The following is a 22370-nucleotide window of genomic DNA, read 5'->3' on the forward strand; positions in this document are numbered from 1 at the left end:
TGTACCACTCTGGGACCACAGTTAAATGGTGACCGGACAGAAATAAATTGCTGAGTTAAAGTTAGTAGGTGGCCTCCAGCTGGCCAGGCGAGGGGCTCTCTACTTTCCTTTTGAAATATAGAATAGAAAAAGGGGCTTGGGGACACAGGGACTGAGGGAGCAGGATGTGAAGATATATACAAAACTAAGGAGTGGATATTGAATGAAGAGTCGGCACCCCAGTTTTCTTGGTCTCAAACCAATCTGAGATTTTTATCAGAAGACCACAAAAAAATGAATTGAGAATATGTATTGCAGCAACTTTTAGAATGAGGAAAGTAATGAAACTATTGGGTTTTTCTATTGTCGAAGAACTGATACTAACCCGATGTGAGGAGAGGATGGGCATGGAATTGCCTTCTTTTTCATGATAATAGGCACTGGGGGGGAGGGGAGGGGGAGGGATAGATCAGCAGGCACCTCAGGTAACGAAAAGCATGCCCTATTCAGTGCTCACCATGCCAGGCCTCTCTTTGCCACTTGATTAACTGGGCAATTCACTTTAAATTCCCAATTATAAAAGTATGTAGCTAGATAGGAAGTCATAGATAGATATGGGTATAGATGTATACATTCGTGGATATATTTAAATAAGTTCTAAACCAACGGCAATAGAAAATATGTAAAAGCATGTGGAAGTACATGTATGTGTATAGTATGCATACCCTGAAATGTATTTTGAGCACTATAGCATCAAAGTTAGATTCTCTCACCCCACAAGGTGTCGGCTCATCTCGGTTCAGGTCACCTCAGCTTTTTTGAATTGTGTCATACATTTGATACATACATACATACATGAAGACTTGCTGAAAGATGTGGTCTTTATAGCCAGGGTAAAGCCGCCCTGGGTGAGCATATGAAAACAGCATTCTGAGTACTTCTGAGTCATTGCCACTCTCTGCTTAAAGCAGTGAGCACACTTATGACATTCGGAGTCTTAGACAAGTCAATGATGAATATGATTATATGATTCATTTTTTTTAAATGAATACACTGAGCAGTGGAAACTTATGTTGTGAATGATCAGCAATAAGGGCAAAATATATCATGTACAATTAAACGAAATCTATTACAGACTACAGAGAACGTAATGTTAGTGACTTGTTAAAGTTTTCTCTTTTTAATGCCTTGCCCTCTATAGTACTTACCTTGTCAGGATAGTTTTCATTGTATTATAAACACTTGATACCTAAATCATTCCGTGACTCACATGTTGACAGATGTTTGGAACTGTGGCGGGTGTTTGGAAATCATTTGGGGTGGCATACGTTGTCACCTGAGACCGGAAGGGTAGCATGCAGGAACATAGTTGGAAGTACAGAAGGTGAGCCATCTATCTAGCTTGTGGTATTTACTGCATCAGGAATAGGATGCTGTGCTCTTTCTCTCTCACCTCAGTTATTTAGAGTTTATTAGATGAGGACAATGTGCTTTTAAAATCTGAATATGTATGTGAATAAAGAAGGACAATTCTCATTAGCATGTACTTCATGCTGGGTCCAACTAATTCCAGTTCCTGCTGAGCACAGTTTTGCAGCAGCAAATAAATAAAATAAATGGATAAGTAAATAAATGTTGTCTGCTTATACAATTAAATGTTAAGATGCCCAGAGAGTTTTGGTTTGCTGCTGCCTTTATTATACAGCAACTATCTTTGAAAAGGGAAGAAAAAGTTTTATAAGCGTAAGCATAACCCGAAAATAAGAACATAATTGGTAATTAAGACAATGTGATACTGGTGCAAGTCCAGACATATATATCAGTGGAATAGAATCAAGAATCCAGAAATTAACCAATATATCTATGATCAACTGGTTTTCAGTAATAGCACTAAACCCATTTGATGGCAAGAGTATCATTTTTTCCCCCACCGTTTATGTTGGGACAATTGGGTAGCCTGATGTAAAAGGGAAAGTTGGACCCTTACATCACACCACAGAAAAAACAAACCCCAAGAAGGTCAAGTGAACCGAAGCCCCAAATGCAAGAGCATAAAATATAAAACCCTTAGACTGTGATTCACCGAAATGAAACATTTTTTCTTCCAATTATACTAATGAGAGAGTGAAGAGCGGAACGGGGGATGTGTTGGCCAGCTTGACTTGAGAAGCAAGTTCGGAGACACGCATGTGTGTGAGAGAGCAAGTGTACAGTGAGAACACATTCCAGCTCAGTCCTTAGCAGGACCATAAGTCCAAATTAGCCCCTACATCCAACACTACTAGTCTAGGAACTCCTCCTCCGATAAATGCAACACATGCAACGATGCCGAACGCAGGAAGGTCACAGGCCACCAGGTGAAAGTCTTGTGGATCAGTGGCGGTGGAAGGACCTCAGCCCTGGCACGCACGGGTCTCCACGTGGTTCCTCCAGCTGTCTGAGTGTGGATCCTCAACAGCAAGGCTAAGCAGAGAGAGAACGTGGGTGGCCACCTCCAGGGAAGAGAGGAAGTCCCCAGAATCCTTAGGAGAAGGTCATGTCCACCAGGAGGGATCATCTTGCTGTGACCTGATTGACAGACTAGAGGCTACGCATTCACTCTTAATACGCTGAAGTTGACACGAGATTATGTAACTACCAGAGAGAAAACATTTGCAAATCATTTTTTCTACAAGGAACTTATATCTAATTATTGACCGCTCAATAATTAGATGACAACTCAATGTACGGTAATAATGAGCAAAGGGTATGTATAGGCCGTTTTTGAAAGAAGATTATGAGTACATATAACCAATAAACACATGAAAAGGTGTTCTACCTAATTATTTATTAGAAAAATGCCAACCAAAATCCCAATATGATAGTGTTTCACACCCACTAGAATGGATAGGATAAAAAAATTCTATAGTAAATGTTGGCAAAGATATGGAGGAATCCAAACCCTCCTCAGTGCTGATGGATAGTAACATGGTGCCGCATTGGACACAGTCTGGCTGTTTCTTAAATGATGAAACAGAGTTTCCCTGTGATGTAGCAGTCCACTCCTAAGGATAGATCCAAGAGAAATGAAAACATATGACTGCACAGAAACTTATACATGAACGTGAATAGCAGCCTTATTTAACATAGGCCAAAGGATGGGAACAGCCCAAATGTCCATGAACGGATGAATGGATAGTCCGAATATGCTATAGCCACACAATGTAAAAAGGTTTGGCAATGAGAAATTACTGATATACTACACGTACATGAATGAACCCTAAACATACTAAATAAAAAACATCTGTCACAAAATACCATCATATAAGTTATGATTCTTTTTGCTTGGGCTACTAACGGCAAAGTCTAATTTGAAAGCACCGGCACTCCGCAGAAGAAATATGAGACTGCCCGCTCCTGTACATAGTTGTAGCCTGGGAAACCCAGAGGAGCAGTCCTACCTTGTACTGCGGGGTCACTGGGAATTTGAATGAGTCATTCATATAAAGTGGGAAATAGTGAAATCTGCAGAGATAGAAATTCGGTAAGTGGTTGCTGGGGGGTGGTGAATGGGGATAGGGCATGGTAGCTGAAAGTAACAGGGTTTTTGGCTTCCCTGATGGAAATGTTCTAAAATTGGCTCCGGTGATTATTGCTAATATCTGTGAATATACCAGAAACCATTACAAAGTATACCTAAATAAATGGATTATGTGGTATAAGAATGATATCTTCATAAAGTCGTTTAAAATGAGTATTTTTTAAAATGCTGGGCCTCTTTCTAAAGAATTTTTAAATGACATTTTCAGAAATTTCAACATAAAAGATACTTCATTTGAACCCAATCTGATCATTTCAAAGATAAAACCATGAATGGTAGGCGCGCCCCTGAGGTATTCCTCTTGCCGCCTTCCCACCAAGCAACACTCTCTAGCATGCGCTAGAAGCTCATTAGCATATGACAATTAATTTTTTTAATGAATGCTTTCTGTCACCCACTCAGTACCTATTTATTGAATAGACAGAGGCCGTGTCCTTCTGACTTGGAGACAGAGATCAGGATGGAGAGAAGACTAGAAGTCACATTCTAACATGTAACACGGGAGGGAGGAATTTTTAGCCTGGGGAAGAAAAACCCTGGAAGGGAAGGGCATCTCCTGATGCTCCCAGAGCTGTCAGGGAGGAAGGCAGCTCATAGACCCCTTCTCCTTTGCTGTGTGTGTGAGGGGGGGGGTGGTGGTGAGTGCAGAGTGGGGTAGAAATAGCATCTGAAGTTAGAGGCACTGCAGAGTTACGAACCCCATGTTGTCCTAGCTGCTTCCTCACGTGTGAATGTCCTCTTGCTTGACGAGGAGCAAAGACAGGGTGCCCAGTCAGAGAGGTGTGGGCAGGACCTCTGAGGCTGCCGGCTCCTTGGAGCCAGTATTCGCTGAAGCCCTTTGAGGTCTCATCGATTGAGACAGGGCTGGATTATACCTCCGGTATTGGAAGCTATCCAGTTGTTGCTTGCCTGCTAGGTGCTCCGGTGGTGGAGAGGCTATGCATTGAACTGGTAACTGCAAGGTCAGCAGTTCGAAACCATCTTCTGCTCCTTAGGAGAAAGGCAGGGCTTTCTACTCACATGAAGAGTTACCATTTCAGAAATGTACAGGGGCAGTTCTACCCAGTCCTATATGGTCACAATGAGTCAGCATTGCTTGATAATGTTGTGGACACTGAGACTGTAAGAGTGAACCTAATAAACAGAGGCTCTGCCCTATCAATTCCTGCCTTACAGTTCCATTCTAGTCCTCTCTAAAGATAGATAGTCCAGTACTATGTTAAAGTAATGACACAAGGAAATGTTTCAGATATTGGTGTATTTGTATACTGTAATACCTATTTATTGAAAATCAGTATTTTTTTATTTCACAAAAAGTCCCCTGTATGAATAGTTTTAATGATTTCTCCCAAGTTAATAAACCCACTTCCATCCAATCTATTCCACTTTTTAGGATCCCTGTAAGGAAAAATAGACCTGCTTCTTAGTGTTTCTGAGGCTACCAATCTTTCTGAGCGTAGATAGCCTCATCTGTTCCCCACGAAACAATTGGTGAATCTGAACCACGGACCTTACAGCTAGTAGTCCAACGTCTAATCCACTGTACCACCAGACCTCCTAAATACACAAGGAGATTCCCAAATAGGAAAGTATGCTATCAACTCAATGTTATATAAGCAAATAGTAACATGTCTCCATCAGAAAAACATTTTTCTAGATATGATATCCTATTTAGGTTTTATATGTATGTGTATTGAGAAGCACTACTGGTCTGAATTTGAACAGACCAAAGCTGGATAACTGGATCTTTTATTTACTGGTGGAGTGATTATTGATTGGCCAGTTTGAGTGGGTTTACAAAAGGGTAGGAGGGTGATTTCGGGGTTAATGGTTATATTAATGTAGGTGTTTGCTATCCTGGTTATGATGATGTCAAAATTTACCAAATTGTTTAAGTGAGGGCAGTTTATTGTATTGCATTCACACTGTAATTTAAAAACAGTTGTGAAGAATGTATAGATTGTCTCACACTGCCAGGCTGCTATGAGAAGGGTATTGGAATAGAGATGATGACAGTGATTATTAGGGGCCCAAAATAAGATGTTGGCAAAACGCCATTTAGTTGTGAGGGCGCAGAGAGAACATGGGCATGCTATCACTAGATCAGCTGTATTAACATGGTTAATGCGTAGCTGTGTTAGTCTGGGTACTTTAGAGAAACAAATCCACAGAAACTCATGTATAAGAGAGAGTTGTATATAAAGGCTAAGTGCACATCAAGAAAACATCCCAATCCAGTGCTGCCCAAGTTAAGTCCAACATTAACCCATATGTCCGACACCAATCCACAAAGTCCTCCTCCATCTCACAAAACACACACTATGATGTCGACTGCAGGAACAAAGCCGAATCAGTGAACGTGTAAGCAGCTCAGTGCTTGCAGGGGTCTCCACACTGGTGCTCCGGCACCCACGCTGCATCAGGGTAGGTCCATGCACCTTCTCCTCAGGGTTATCTTGCAGGAAGTGAGCCTTGCCAGCTGAAGCAGGAAACTGGCTAAGGCGGCTGCACCCTGCCGACCATCACAAAGCAAGAGACCCAAGAACTCGAAAGATGAGGCTCACCAAGCCATTTATCTCTCCGCCCCTCAACCCCACATGTGTTTATTGGCCAGGTTGGCACAATAAACTAACTAACTCAGTAGCCTTGAATGAGTCTTACAGTAATTGTCCACAAATATCAAAGTCACGCTCTTCATTTTGCCTGCAAATTTTTGGATCATGAAATTTTGCCTGAACAGTGTGTTTCAAGACACACTTTCTCTTTTTTGTATGATGAGTGAATATAGGTGTAGACATATTTTACTGTGTGTTAGTCAGGGCTGACTAGAGAAACAAACCCAGGGAGACACTCACATGTGTATAAGAAGGAGTTTTATATATAAGAGCAATTGTGTATTGAGAAAACATCCCAGCCCAGTCCAGATCAAGTCCATAAGTCCAATATTAGCCCATATGTCGGATACCAATCTATAAAGTCTTCTTCAGACTCACGAAACACATGCAGTGATGCTGAATGCAGGAAAATCACAGGCCAGTGGGTGGAAAGTCTTGTGGATCCAGTGGCAGCATAAGCATCTCAGCACTGTCAGGATTCTCTACTTGGTTTCTCCAGATCCAGGCCCCTAGTGTAGTTCCATGTGTCTTGTCAGTAGGAATGTCTCCCAGGGAGTGAGTGTGTCCAGCCTCCAGAGAACTATTTATCTCCTTAGCGCCTCCAAATGAGGTCATCTAGCTGCAACCTGATTAACAGGCTAAACTCCACCCCTTCACTCTTAATAGTCTCAAATTGACAGTAGGTTATGTAATTACCGCATACTTTAATGAGAGAACTCTCATTTCTAGCAGGTATCCTTCATTAAAAAAAGAGTAAAATGCCATCCATATATTTTAATTTGTGATAGCAAATACCTTTCATCCATGGACTTCTCACAAAACCTTTAATGTCCAATGCCTGTCATACACTGTCTTCAAGTTTGACAAGTGGAAGAATCACAGAACAATTCTGTGACTGCATCTCTGTGTCGTGTTCTGTTGCGTACATTTGCGTGTCCACAGTGACCAGGCAGGCAAGATGGCGGACAACACTGACCTTGACTTCTGTTCATCTGTAGTTCTTTGCCTTCCTTTTGCTCCTTCTCAGACATATTCTCTCCTTCGGTGGCTGTCTTAGATGCCCCTCAACAGTCCGGGTGCTTTGTGAAAGATGTACGTGTGCCATGGGCAAATAACACAGACTTGACACATATGCCACCTGGCCTGAGAAGAAAACACCAGCAATTGCAAAATTCCATCCCAACCGTCTCACCTTCTGAGATTGTCCTTTGCTTTGGGATGTGGTTACTGTGGTCACATTAACTTATCATGAATCCCGCAATGACTGTTAGGAGCATTTTGCCAAGTTTTTTTATATACAATAAATGATCACACTGAGAATGGGAAGCAAATCTAAGCTGGGAAAATTGGAAGGACCATTGAGAAGTTATTAGCCGCTGCTGAATGGGCCCCTGAGTCATGACCACCTCATGTTGGGTTTTGGGGGGTTTTGTTTTGAAATTAGGCCTGACTTTTGGTCCTAGTTGGTCTTATTTTGTAAGCTCAGCTGAAATCTGCTCAGCATCCTAGCAACATGCAGACCTCTCCTGACAGAGGGCTGGTGGCTAGTTTCCTATACCTAGTTGAGACTTGGTGTCTTTATAAGTTAGAATAATAGAATTTACCTTACAGGGAAGTCATGCCCTAAGTCCCATAACACATTACAGATCCCTAGTAAAGGTTACTTTTCTGGTCTCCCATCACTTTCTGACTCTAGATTCTTTGCCCTCCCCAGGATATGTCTCAGCAGATGTGACTGTGCAGTTATGCCTCGCTCGGTATACCTTTCCTCCGCAAGACAGCGAGCCCTGTGAGGAGAAAACCCATCTCTCTCATTTAGGTCTGCTCCTCCAGTGTCCATGTCTTGGAAGTATATATGAACCAAACTGTCAAATCTCAGGTCAAGAAATGTTCAGAACATCCATAGAGCTTTTTTCCTGCAATTCGTGGCTCCCAACATAGCTCCCATGCACATGTCATTGTCTTCATGTCATTTCATCGTCTTCATTTCTGCAACCGTTGACTCCCTATCCTCGATCTGTCTTCTTATGTAGTGGAATGGTAGCCGCATCAGAAGAGCCCCATGGCGGACGTACCACCCATGGCCGCTCCCAGCTGGGAATACCTGTGAGCGTCCTCTGACACTGTCCATGGTGTTTGTGATCAGGCTGTTTCCTGCACTCTTAGAGATGCTGATACTTGGCCAGATCCTCGGTCCTCTGAGCTCTTTGTGGACCTTAGTGTGATAATGAGATTCTACCCCCTCTCAACCCAAATTATGCCTAATCATTCCGTCGATGTATACAGAGAGCTATGTTTACTATTGTTGGGGATATTTTTACTCTTTTCTTTCCTTCTTACTCTGGTATCTACATATTTGGCTACTGCCACATTAGAGTCCCTATTCTGATGTCCAACTAGCACCCATGGCTGTCCAAGAATCCATTCTATTTTACTTGTTCCCAGGAGGATGTTTACAAGTGTCTCTTTTTTCATGTTATACCATTGTACAGAATGTGTTGGTGAGTACTCTGAAGCTGAAACTTCAACATCAATTTGGTTATCTCCACTTGAATGTCTTAAATATTTCAGCTTGAGGCAACTTTGAGTATCGCAGCCTAATTTTTTTTGACAAATGCTCTCCTCCTGTCACCATTGTTATACATGGTCATTTGTTTATGCATGATCTACAGACTAAGTTATGTGCCGACTCCAACTAAAAGCCCATCGGGTATACAGTGAGTTCAGAGGACGCAGGACAGAGTTGGAGAACTAGTTCTTGTCCTTTGCTACAAATCTGTGTTCTAGGGATTTGCATGATCTCTTTCCTAGGGATTTATATGATTTCTATACTTCCCATTAACATCCTGCTTCCGTGTACAGTTTTTATAACCAAAGAGCCAAACCTATCCCATCACAGTGGACCCTGGCGATGGTCCTATCCCTGTGGTAAGTTTCCGTGTTTGGATGATAATGGTGAGGGATAGAAGACTATACGGGAGTACTATGCTTTCCCTCTGGCTTTTCTGGAAGACATTCCATTTCCTGGTTGGCAGGTACTTCAACCATGAAACGAAAATGGAGAGTTGGGTGTTTGTCTCCTTATCCTTTAAAATGTTGTCCACAAGCATCTCTCAGAAGAAAGCATGTTGGCACAGCTTCTTCTCTGAGTATTGTGGGGTAACTGTGTCCTTTCCTCTATAGGGAAACTTTATTTCTTGACAATGCAATATTTTTTATCATAACAACTAACAGAAGTTAAAAATATGCTTGGTCTTTGTGAGTGAATAGACATAATAATCCATCCTGGGAGAGCTTTTGTCTTGTATAGCAAATCACTGTAACATTAAGTCAAAATGAGACATTGACCTTATTTTGCAGATTTCCTATGCAAGATGGGAAATGTTGTGGTGCCTTGCTTTCTGCTTCTCTGTGCTGTGTGTGCTGAGATAAGTTTATTCCCCAAATTAAAAGTTCAAATTAATTTATGAATGTAATCATATTGCACACATGGTGGAGGAACCAACCACTTAATAGAACCCTGCAGAAAATAATTTTGTTACATAAAGATGGACATTTTAACTTAATCTTGTCTTAGGGTTTTTGTATTATTATTTTTTTTATGAACCCTTATTATTAGCAGTAGTTAGCGTCAGGTCGATTTGAGAGGCTCCCTAGGGTTTTGGAGGCTGGACATCTTTACGGGAGCAGACTGGCACATCTTTCTCCTGTGGAGCTGCTGCAGGGAGTTACAAGGCACCCCCGGTGGGGAACAGTTGAGCACTTAACTACTGCACAAGTAGGTCTCCATCTACTTAGCGGAAGGAACCCTTCTGAATCTGGGGCTATGTCCTGAACACCTTGTGTTTGGGGTAGTAATCTCGCCCTCTCCTTCCCTCCTAGGAGTCATCACAACTGCAGACATTCTTGATCGAGAGACGATGGGCTCGTACTGGCTGACGGTGTATGCCACAGATCGGGGTGTTGTCCCACTCTACTCCACTATTGAGGTGTACATTGAAATTGAAGATGTGAACGATAATGCCCCGCTGACCTCGGAGCCGATTTATTATCCTGTTGTCATGGAAAACTCTCCAAAGGACGTGTCTGTCATTCAGATCCAGGCGGAGGATCCTGACTCCAGTTCCAACGAAAAGCTGACATACAGGATTGCGAGCGGGAACCCGCAGAACTTCTTTGCCATCAATATCAAAACAGGTAAGCGAATGCTCACTTGACATTTGTGGTTGGCTGTCCAACTTTTACATCCATCAACCAGACACTTGCTATGCCAGCTTATTTGTTTCATTGTCTGGAGAACAGCGTCTTGCTTTCTGGGTGTCGTGTCTGCAGAGGTAAGCTGGACTATATCTGCTTTATAAGATTTGATTTCAGCTGACACTGGGGGGGAGTGATATCAAGAAATCAGAGGCTTTCTCAGAAAAAAATAGGATTCACGTTAAATTTACTGTGTCAGAGTAACAAAAAGGCGTTCCCAGGTCACTCAGAAACACAGCTTACCCTTCCCTGTTCTGGGGGGGGATGACCTGGCCCAGGCTCCCCTGCAGTTGTAACTGCAGTTATCTCTACTTGGCCTCAGTCCAGTTTATCATATCATCTCCACAAAGCCTGACGATGGGCCCTAGATTTTTATATTGTCCTTGGAATTTCTAGACTGTCTGCCAGTGACGTGGCAGTATTCAGAACTTTCAGTGTCTCCATGTGGGCATAAAATATGCAACAACAAACATGAATTTTCTGGTTTTACTCAAAAAAATTTCTGGAGATTTCAATGAAAGTTGAATTAGTTAAATAAGAGTCAAAGAGGCCTAAGGAGGAATTGAAGCTTGAAGGTTTGGTTGAATGCAGTCTGAGACTCACATAGCAGTGGTTGGATCTAGCCGGTTTGCAATGATTCTGCAGAACCGTGACCTCATGTCGTGTTGAATTCAGTGAAGCAGTTGTTAAAATGGCACTTGTGATCAGAGTTCTCGCTAAGGTGGTGGCTGTGCTGCTGCCCGGTGTGAAAAATCACAAATTAACATTATTACTCATTTCTAGCTTTCATCTGTGCAACAGAGGTGTGCTGATATATCATATTGAAATAAGAAACTACCTTTTGGCATATCTTTTTTTTATATATACTTAGAATGGTCATGAGTGATCTGGTTGTTAAATCATCATATTGAGATAATAAACTACCTTCCAGTATATCTTTTTTTATACTTAGAATGGTCACGAGTGAACTGGTTGTTATATCACTTGGATCTCACCACTGACATACACACATGCTGGAAATTACTTTGAGAGTTGATTTTTGCAGTGCATTGCTTTCCTATTTTCTGTTTCTCTCAAGAGTCTGAGCAAGGGGTACAGTAAAACATTGGGAGTTGTGAGGGATAGGGTTTTAATTAATTGAAGTTTCAAATAATGTATAAAGGCCTTATGGATGACTTCCTTGCATAAAGGAGTTGATAGTGGTAAAAAAGTTAGACTAGGTATGTAGACCCAGACTCAAGTTTCCTAATGGACTATTGATATCACTGAGAGTTGTTTCGTATGCCCTATACTTGTTGAAGTAAAAGCTGAATCCTAAGCATTTTATAAAATCCCATTAGCATAATTTGAAGAGAATGCCAAGATTGTAGGGTTTTTTTTCCCTTAGCTATTGATTTTTGCTAATGATCAGATCATTTTGTTATGCCAACTTTTTCCTTCTGGATGCCAAAATGGTTGAATCAGGATTTGACTTCCATTTGATTAGAAAGCAGAGATGGTCATCAAGTGACAGTGTCTGTGAATTGTTGGAACTTGAAGGCAGGCGGGAAACAGAGAGTTGGAGGCGACCCTTAGCCCAACCTTTCAGATCTTGTTAAGAGGGGGATATTCCTTGTATCTGAACAACCTCTAAACTGGGCTGGGAATCGCTCCAAGAACTCCCAGAGTATGACACTGGAGAATAGAAGTCAGATACTTCAGTACGCAGGAGGGAGGGGAAAGAAAACAAAGATGTGTGTGTGTGTGTGTGTGTGTGTGTGTGTGTGTCCCTCTTCTCAAAACTCACTCTATGAAAGATCTACTTTATTGCCAGTTTTTTATAACTAGAAGAAAATCTGGAGAGAAGTATCACTTTTAGAGAAAAGGGGCAGAAAGTAACGGTGGCATTCAGTATGTGTTCTCCAGAGAGCTTTTTAAAAGGCAGCGTGCATTGTGAGCAGTGATAATGGCATTGCCAAGTTCCTTCCTAGCAACTGTGCTTAGCTGCACTCACCCAGCCACCAGCGCCTGGAGCTGTGTCTGTGAACATTACGTTAGTGCTAGGTCAAGCTTTCCGTTTGACGTGGTATGATTTGGCAGCTTAGTGGGGGAGGGAGGGCTGGAATTCTCGAAAAAGTTTCCCATGCAGTTTAATGGTAATTGCTTCTTTGCTTCACCCCATGTCAGCATACAGAAGGTGTCATAGAAACACTGTACTTTCATTAGTGGTGGGGGACTGTATATATCCCAGTCAAGGTGTTTCGGGGCATGAAACACGTCCTCCACTATATCCCATGTCTCCACACTTGATCCCATCACCACTTGATAATGAGCCCAGTGCCATCTCTTTAGTAGGTAAATGATCCTGCAAAAGGGCCGGTTGCAGTGTTCGTTCCCTAGGTGGGACTTTAAACAGATTACACAGAACATTATGCACAGACAGGAGCATGTAGACTCTTGTGCCTAAAGCTTTCTTTCATGCAGGTTCTTAAAGTTCACACATGAATTGTCAAGGAGCCCATGACTTCACAATTGGGCTACATTGCTTAAGAGCCTTAAGCATACTCATAATATCTCTGACCTTGCACCCATTTTTTTTCCCCAAGAAACTTTTCTAAATGCCAACTATGACATTTTAGCCTAACTTCTCTGATTATCTAAAATGAATATATAGCATGCTTTGTTACTTCTCAGACACCTTCTTAGAAAACACTGGGTTTTTTCCCTCCATTTATTCATTCATCTGACATTGATTGTACCTACTAGTTTCCAAGCAAAGTTCTAAAAAGTAAGGATGTAAACTTAACATGCTGTCCCAGCCTTTCCATTGACTCAAAGTTGTATGAAATTAGCAGAATGGTTAATAAATACTTACAGTGAAAGAGGGACATACTTGATTTGGTAGAGGCGTCTCATATAGGATTAGAGATTATTATGGCCAGGGAAGAGCTTTCTGCGGATGGTGGCATTTAGGATTAGGAATCCCGGCTTTCAAAGCACTGCATTTCCTAACTGGGAAATACCTTAGACCAGAGCAGGAAATCATACAGCCTGTATGACAAAGCCAAACTGCCTCGGCCTCGCCAGCTTTATGACCTGAACAAGTGATTAAACCTCTCTACATGGGGAGACAGGCAGGAGTCCTCATATGCAATGCTGAGCAGAGTTGTCTGGTAGTAGAACATCTGTTGTCCACTGCCCTACTCTTGGCCCCAGCGAGAGTCATCCTGCATTCAGATAGTTTAACTATCATCACAGGCACATGGTTTGATCTCTTTGGATCTCAGATTTTTATGGAAAAAAGAGGATGATCTTACTGCACAAGGTTTGATTGTAAAAGCTGAATGCCATCATGTCTTGGAAAGCTGTTTGATAACCACAAAGCTCTATAAGAATTAGGTCATTGCTGTGGCTATTTCCAATGAGATTCCTAGCACACACACCTGATGGAATTTGTGTTCACTTCTGTTTTTAAGTACCGTTCTTAACATGGATCAACCTCCAGCCAACTCAACAAAAGCTCTAACAGAAGCTTTGCTGTCGGGCATTCTTCCTGTCTCTCTGAAGTCATTTGTCTGACATGGTCAGTGCAACTGTTTTTCAGTCATGACGCCAGAGGGGGAGCTAGCTGGAGTTTTTAAGAAAGAGTTATGCATTAGATTTCTTTCACCTTGATGTGGACACTTGGTCAACTGACCCTTCATTCCTTCGATTGCCGTAGAGCTTTGTTTTTGCAGTGAACTACATAAGAATGATTAAAATGATGAATGCAAACTCGCATAATGACAATACTTATGGTGTGCTGCTTGCAGCACATAACAGATGTCCAAGTCCCGGGAACGGAGGGAGCTTTCTGAACACTTTGTTCTCTGCCCAAAGAACAGTTCCTTTTCTTACTAGACACACAGAGAATTGGTAGTCTGTGGACCATCTTCTGTGATTTCTGCAGCTCAAGAAGAAACTTGATCCTGGATCCTATGAAGTGCTTTTCTAGCCTGTACAGAGAACCTTTGATTAATTCCAGGCTGAACATTTGAATTACATCAGATGCAGCCTCCTTGCATGCATGCTTTCGATGTTTGGTAACCGGCAGCTTAGCAATGTATTCTGTGGAGGACAAGGGGTAATGTTCATTTTCTTATTTGGATGAGCAAGACTCTAACTTTGTTCAGACACTGGTAATAGACACCCAAGCCAGCCATTCACTGCCCAACTAGACTGACTTGGGGAAATGCTGGAGATAACATTTAATGATGGAAAGTTTCTTTTGGACTCCAGATGTTTCTTTTAGTGAAGGAACAATAGCTGAGTCAGTGTTAGAATTCTCACCTTTCGTGTGGAAGACTTGTGTTTGATCCTGAGTCAATACACCTCAAACACAGACATCACCTATATATAGGTCTGTGGGGTTATGCGTGCTGATACGATGTTGAACAGGCCTGAAAGGGACTTCTAGATGAAGATGGACTATAAGAAAGGTCTGGCAATCTTGTTTGTACAAACCAGTGCATGGAATTCCTGTGGACCACAGAATTAATGAGGTGCCATGAGTGGGGGCTGACTTGCAACAACTGCTGACAACAACCTGGTAAGGAAGGAGCAGTGGAGACCCCAGGGACTCCAGTTCGATTCCAGCCAATGTATCTCAGGCTGAGCTATCGCTCACTTGTGCATGGAGGCTTAAGTGTTGCTCCATGTGTTACGTATATTTGAGCAAAGTATCAAGGTAGAAAAGGCCCAAGGATCTACTTCCAAGATCAGCCCATGGACATTTTTATGGCTCACAGCGAGCCGCTTTACAGCAATCATGGGGATGGCACAAGACCCGCGCAGGGTTTCATTCTCCTGTCCATGCGATGGTCATGAAATGGCACTGTCAACTCGAGGACAGCAACATCTCATGACCACACTTAGCACAGCTCCGGCATTTAGTAGAGCCCTCAGTAAATGCATCATCATCCAATCAATTTAAATTATTGTCATTCTTGTTATTGTTTAAGGTACCTGGATGCTGCAAATGATGTCTGCGCCTATAAAGATGCACAGTCCGTGATATCTTATACAGGTTCCTCGTTAGTCGGAATCTAGTCAGTGGCAGTGTGTATGGCAGAAGTTGAGTGATTTAAAGATTAGGGGTTTCCACCCAAGCCACGGTGAAACAAAGACGTAGTGATCTGCGTCTGCCGACGTTATAGCCAAGAAAACATTATGGAGCTGTTCCTCTCTTGTCATACGTGATCTCATGAGTGAGGACTGACTAGATGGCATTGAGTAATGGGCTCATTATCATTATTATTATACCCTGTGTGTCACGACAGAGAGGCTCATGCTGTGAACATGATGATTCACTTCACTGTCTTTTAAGGAGAGCAGACTGGAAAGGCAGCACTGGCTTGGCCATTGGAACCCACAAGCCGCTGCGTGGCAGACAGAGGATGCAGTCTGCCACTGAGACTTACATTCTCGGAATCACCGTGGAGCTATTCGCCTCTGCCTTCTGGGGTCGCTGAGAGTTGAAATGGACTTAACAACAGTTTATTTGGGTTTTCTGGATTTATGATGGAATATTGTATACTGTGACTGTCCTAGACCCCAGGTGATGGAATGGGGTTGACATAACAGTAGTGGAGCAAAGATACTACACTCAGAAAATGTTTGTCTCATGGGACAGTTGGAGCTTGAATAACAATAGAAAGCAGTTTATAGAAAACTAATGGTCGAATGCAATGAGATAGGGGCTGTGACCATAGTAATATGTCCCAGCATAGAGTAAGTCAATGGTACCTAGAAAAATCAGTATATCACACAGCTGCTGTTGGTCGCAGAGTGGGTATATCTGCAGAGATGGACACCTGAGAGCCAGAAGACTCCCCAGGTGTGACAGCATAAGAGCAAACTAAGCAACTATTGGGAACCCATCCAATGGTACATTAGAATTGAAGGAGTTTAAGAGACAGAAATGTCTGGAGTATTATAAGATATTGATATAGAAAATAGGAGCATCACTGCCCTTTAGTTGTTCAATTTGTTATTGTTAGTTTTTTAAAAACAATGGGTTTGCAGTTGATTCTGATTCATAGGATCCCATGTAGGGTCCCTGAGACTGTAAGTCACTGTGGGAGTAGATAGCCTCATCTTTCTCTCATACACTGGTTTCTATTTTCTGTTTTATTACAAAGAGAAAAACCGGAACGCTTCTCTTTGTAACTGGCTGTGAGCAAAGAATAACTGAAAACATTTGACTTATATCTGTAATGTTTGGCTACAAAGTATTATTTCCAAATCTGTTCAATTAAGTAGAATTTGTTACTAACGAGTTTCCTTCAAATGAACTTAAACGAATAAACTAGCATTATTTTTAGCATATAATTTTTTTAAAGGAGTTAGCTCCCACAAGAGTGGTGTTCATAAACAATAAGGCCCCTAGGGTTAGGGTTAGACCTAGGGTTGGCATTAGGGTTAGGGTTAGGGTTAGACCTAGGGTTAGGGTTAGGGTTAGACCTAGGGTTAGGGTTAGGGTTAGACCTAGGGTTAGGGTTAGGGTTAGACCTAGGGTTAGGGTTAGGGTTAGGGTTAGACCTAGGGTTAGGGTTAGGGTTAGGGTTAGACCTAGGGTTAGGGTTAGGGTTAGGGTTAGACCTAGGGTTAGGGTTAGGGGGAAAAAATTCAAAACAAATAAGGTCCCTTAAATAGGCTAAGCTTTGCATTTCCACACAGACCTATTGGGTGGCAATCTTTTTTAAACTCTGTTTTTCCTGGAAAACAGAAAAGGACCTGACGGTGTGCATATTCAGAAATATAAAACGAAACCAAGGTAAGAGCCAATGGTATAAATGCTATTGATTGCTTTTGTGGCCGTGGTGGTCGGTGTTTCACAGAGTGAACCTGTTAGAGGTCTCTTATTATAGTCCCTTGTTCCCTGTTGCTTTCAGGCTGGTGTGGCCCGTCCTGATGGAAAGCTAAATCCCCTTGGATGGGTAGAAACGGCCCCTGGATGATGAGTTGATATTCATAAGCATGAGCACAAAGCAGATAATATAGAAAATGAGGATGTCTGAAACTGTAAATCACCCTCGCTCCCTCTTTTCAGCCATGAAAGGAGGCCTTGTCCTGTAGCACATTAAATTGTGTTCATTTAATCCAACAAGTCCCATAGAACAAGCCGGGCTCCTGCAGATTTATCACAGGAGGTTATTTAAATTCAGCAGTGACCTTTGCATTCACGTGGATATGCTCTAAATGAACAAGGACAAAGGGAACTTTTCTGTGCTGTCATTAATGTCTCCATTGAGGCTGTGCATTTGGTCAATTTACAACTGTGGCTTGTGGGAGACGGAGGTGCAGAGGGCTTGCTCAGGATGGGCCAGGTGGCCATGAGCAGGCCGGCCCTCACCTGGGTGGACTCAGAGAGGACCTGGCTCCACTTCGCTGGAGTTTAAAATGCTTGTTGTGAATGCAAACACCAATTTTAGAGTTTCCCAGCATCAGAACTCTTGTCGTGTGAGACTAGAACATTCTTTCCTGGAAGAAGCTGTCCTATGCATTGCAGGATGCTTAGCAGAATCCTTGGCCTCTGCTGGAACCCTGCTGGTTCGGTGGACTTGTAACCGGGCTTTAACCACAAAGGTGGGGCTTCTAAGCCTACTAGCCCCTCCTTGAGAGAAAGGTTAGGTTGTCTGTTCCCTTAAAGATTTATAGTCTTGAAACCCCTATGGAGTAATTCCACTCTGTCCTACAGGATCACTATGAATAGACAAAGAGAATGGTTTGGTTTGGAGTTTTGGCCTCTACTTGTCAAAACCAAACTCACTGCCATCGAGTAGATGTTGACTCACAGTGACCCTATAGGACATGGTAGAATGACCCCTGTGTGCTTCTGAGACTGTCACTTTTAAGAGTAGAAAGGTCCTGTCTTTCTCCCAAGGAGCCGCTGGTGCTTTTGAACGGTGGACCTTGCAGTTAGCAGCCCAATGTATAACCACTACACAACCAGGGCTGCCCAATGGCCCTATGGGACAGTGTAAAATTGTTCCCATTGGGTTTCCCAGACGCTAATCTTTAGGAAAGTTGACAGCTACATCTTTCTCACAAGGAGCAGCTGGTGGGTCTGAATCACCAATCTTTCAGTTAGCAGCTGATCCATCAGGTTCCTCCTAGACACCAAAGTTCCCTCCAACATTGTCAGATGTCCCTTTGATAACACATAATACTTTTCAGGACCTTAATTGCATTTCTTCCTTAGCAAAGCTTCCTGTGCAGAATTAGTGATAAGTGATGGTATAATCAACTCAACAGCAGTTGGCTTTGGTTGTAATGCAGATGTGATTGTATTGCTAATATAATAATAATGTGAAACACAATTTTGAAAGGAAAGAAACCCAAAACTAGTTCTCACTTTCCATTCTGACTTTCTAAATGAAAGTCCAAGCCCACTGCCATGAAATGGATTTCTGAAAATGGAAATGTTTCTTACTCCACTGCCATCAAGCCAATGCTCATTCATGGAAGGTTGAGGTGGAGCTAGAGGACCTTTATGGGAACAGACAACCTCGTCTTTCACTACAGGAGCAGCTAGTGGGTTTGAACTATTGATCTTGCAGTTGGCAGCTCAATATATAACCCAGTAAACACACCAGTGTTCCTTCATTCTCTGATTAATGAAAAAAAAAAGTAAAACCACTACCATTGAGTCAATTCCAACTTACAGTGACCAATTTCGAGAATTCGCCACATAGAGATCCTGAGAGTGTGTTTACAGGAGCAGAGAGCCGCTTTCCTCTCTGGACTTCTACCTCTCTCTGACTAGAAGTTCTTGATTTCAAAGTTCCTGTCAGTACTTGAAAGAACCCTGGCAGTGCAATCATTAAGCACTTGCCTGCTAACTGTAAGGTTAGAGGTTCAAACCCACCTCAGAAAAAATGTTTGGCTACTCCTTAGGAGAAAGATGTGTCGGTCTACTTCCATGAAGACTCCAGTCTTGGAAGCCCAATAGGGCAGTTCTACTTAAACCTGGTGATTACAAATAAGAATCAACCCAAGAGCAATGAGATTTGATGAATTTATGAATTCTTGACATCAAATCTATTAGAAACCGAGGGAAAAACACAATAACAAATCTTAAAACACACTATTACAAAAGTTACATTTTTTTCTCAACTCCTCATATGTGTAGAGGATTTGGTTGGCACAAAATTCTCATTGGAGGGAGCTTCGAAGAGCTTTCTCCAGGAAACAGCAGGAAGAGGTTATTTGGAGGGTTTCAAGGTGTATTCCCTTGAAAGAAATGCTGCAGCAGCTCCAAATCTGTTCCTGCTTCATGTCGGCTTTCTGAAGGATAAATATGTGAATTGTTTCTTCCCTGGAGGAAAGGTGGATAGAAAAGAAACCCCCCCTAGTTGGCCTCGACTGAAGACTGCGGTGATGGGTCTAGACTCAGGCTCTCTGAGGTCTTGGGACCCACTAGAAAGAATGCGCGGCTCATTTGTAAGGCCAGCGATACTGGAAGATCAAAGGGGACTAAACGCCAAGTCACCATCATTGGATGGGCAGTCGGATGAGGAAGACTGCCACTCCAAGGGAATGGGGGGTCACTAGCAATCATAGAAAGGCTACCTTTGATCCCCAAATTGCTTTGAAGGACAGAGAGTCTAAGTAGACAACAAACTGCATATGTTTTACTCCATTTCTGAGAAATAAGCTTGAATCTTTGAATTAATATGACTATTGCTTAAAAGGACCCCTGAAAGAATAGTGCTTAAATGTGGGGCATCTTACCTGCAAGGTCAGTAAGTAGTTCCAAACCACTCCCCCTTTCTACTTAAACCATCACAGTCTTGGAACCTCACAGGAACAGTTCTACACTGTCCCATAGGGTCACTCTGAGTCTCCATTGACTCCATGGAACCGAGTTTAGCTTTGGTTTATTGCTTAGAAACATGATTTTTAGATGCCTCTACCAGGGAAAAGAAACCAGCCCCCACCATTAATCACAGGTTCAGTAAGCACAATTGTACAGTTAAGATATATAAAGATTTATAGTAAAGCCATAGAGAGTGTGAGAGATAGAAGAGAGAATCAAATATAGAAGTCAGACACATTTCATGATCGCATACTCACCTCCTGGATGGCCATGATCTTACTGGCCAGGCCCATGCACAGCATGTACCGAGGTAAGGTGGGGTGAAGACCTAACAGGAGGTTGGAGGACTCCGTTTATTGATAACCAAGGGCTATAACTTCTTAAGGGGGCATGATTACAGGTAACCACACGTCACAGGAAGGGGCAGTACAATAGACATACACATCATAGGAAGGGAATGTACGATAGGCATGAGCATGACAGGAAGGGGATGAGCTAGAGGTGTGCACATAGGAATGAGAGGGACTAGGGGTATACATGTGACAAGAAGGGCGGGCCCTAGATTCATGATGGCGGCCTAACCTTGGTCACCCTTGGATGGGTTTGACCTCTCTGAAGTCTCCTACAAGGAAACAGTCAACTACAATCCTTATCAGAAGGGAGTGGGTCCTATTTTTTGTGGGATAAACAGTGATGACTAGATTCTCTAGATGACTGATAACCCTTAGGGAGAATAACCCCTGACCTACTTTGATGATCTCCAAGTCTATATCATTCTCAAGCAGCTAAGTTTGGCACATATTTGGGGGAGACAACTTGGGGAAATCTTTCTGTTTTCCACATGCCTCCTTACATGTAAAACTGCAATCTAGGCAGGTGTGAAATGCTTTGGTGAAAGGGAGAAGTGTGAAGGCCTGCCCCTCATGATATCATCAGAAATGGAATTCTGTAGATGGCTCAGGCTCATTCTGGGATAGCCAAGGTGCAGGCCATCCTATGAGGCCATTAGTGTGGTCTGTTGCCTCTGTTAAGCCACTGAGGAGGGAAAAGATGCAGGGACTGGACCCCTTGTTAACCAGCCTGCCCTTGGACTCAGCTGCTGCTGGTGGAAATGTTTGAGAATTATTGGAGAGGGTGATAGAGTCGCGTAAATAAAGCCGATGATAGAGTCATATATGTATAAAAGAAGAGATTGACTGAGGTCATAAATTTCTCTTGTATTTCTTCTATCTGGTGTTAATTCCGCAGCAGTAATTTACTGCAATGGTTTATTACTTTCTTCCATTCTGAGGAAACAGCGGAATGTAATGGAAGCCATTGTAAGGCTAGCTCTATTCTTCCTTTGTATTGTTAGCTAGTCTTCTAAAACTTCCTGAGTGTGCCTTGCCCTTACAGGAAGGATAGGATGGTGGGAGCCTGGGGAGGGGAAACTGAAACCAGAAGATGCCTGCTCTGGCTTCTAGGGTTGACTGTCTTGCTTCATTTAGCACTCACAAGAGCCACAGAAAAAAACTAGGCTCTGAGCATTCAGGTGATGTGCCCAAGGACATGCATCTGGTTAACATAGACATTTTAAAACTATCCGATCTGAGGAATGGTTAGGGTGGATCTGAGGAATGGTTTATGATTTTTTCTTATGTGAGCAACCTCAATAAACATATAATTTGACCACGATTCTAGGACTCCAGAGCTCAGAAAAATCTTTCAAATATTTGTGCACAACCCCTTTGTTTTACAGGTGAAATCTCAGGGTAAAGATGGGAAAGTTCCGGTTTTCCTAGGAGTAAAGCTGTGTTAGTCTGGGTAGACTAAAGAAACAAATTCATAGACACTCATATGTGTATAAGAGCTTTGACTATTTATTTTATTGTTGTTTTGTTTTCTGTTGGTTGTTTTGCTCTGGCTTGTTTTTTGTGCATATTATTATCTCTGCAGGTCTATCTAGATAAGATAGGTGGGATAAATAATCTGGAGGAGAAAACAATGGGAATGATGGTCCAGGGGGTAGGTGGGGGAAAGGAAGAGGGTATTAACAAGCCCAGGGATAAGGGAACAACATGTGATCCAAAATTGATGGCGAGGAGGGTATAGGAGGCCTAGT

The 22370-nt window shown here is 42.5% G+C and overlaps 1 protein-coding gene across 1 annotated transcript in view; it reads left to right on the forward strand.

Annotated features, from left to right (window-relative positions):
- The window catches only part of FAT3 (FAT atypical cadherin 3), a 745323-nt gene that overhangs the window by 319776 nt on the left and 403177 nt on the right, over window positions 1-22370 (forward strand). The window contains exon 3 of the mRNA XM_075546447.1: window positions 10057-10371. Within this exon, the coding sequence (XP_075402562.1) occupies window positions 10057-10371 (315 nt within the window). The remainder of the gene's footprint in view (window positions 1-10056; window positions 10372-22370) is intronic.

The sequence above is a fragment of the Tenrec ecaudatus genome, chromosome 4 (genome assembly GCF_050624435.1).
Source record: "Tenrec ecaudatus isolate mTenEca1 chromosome 4, mTenEca1.hap1, whole genome shotgun sequence".
NCBI classification, from domain to species: Eukaryota; Metazoa; Chordata; class Mammalia; order Afrosoricida; family Tenrecidae; genus Tenrec; species Tenrec ecaudatus.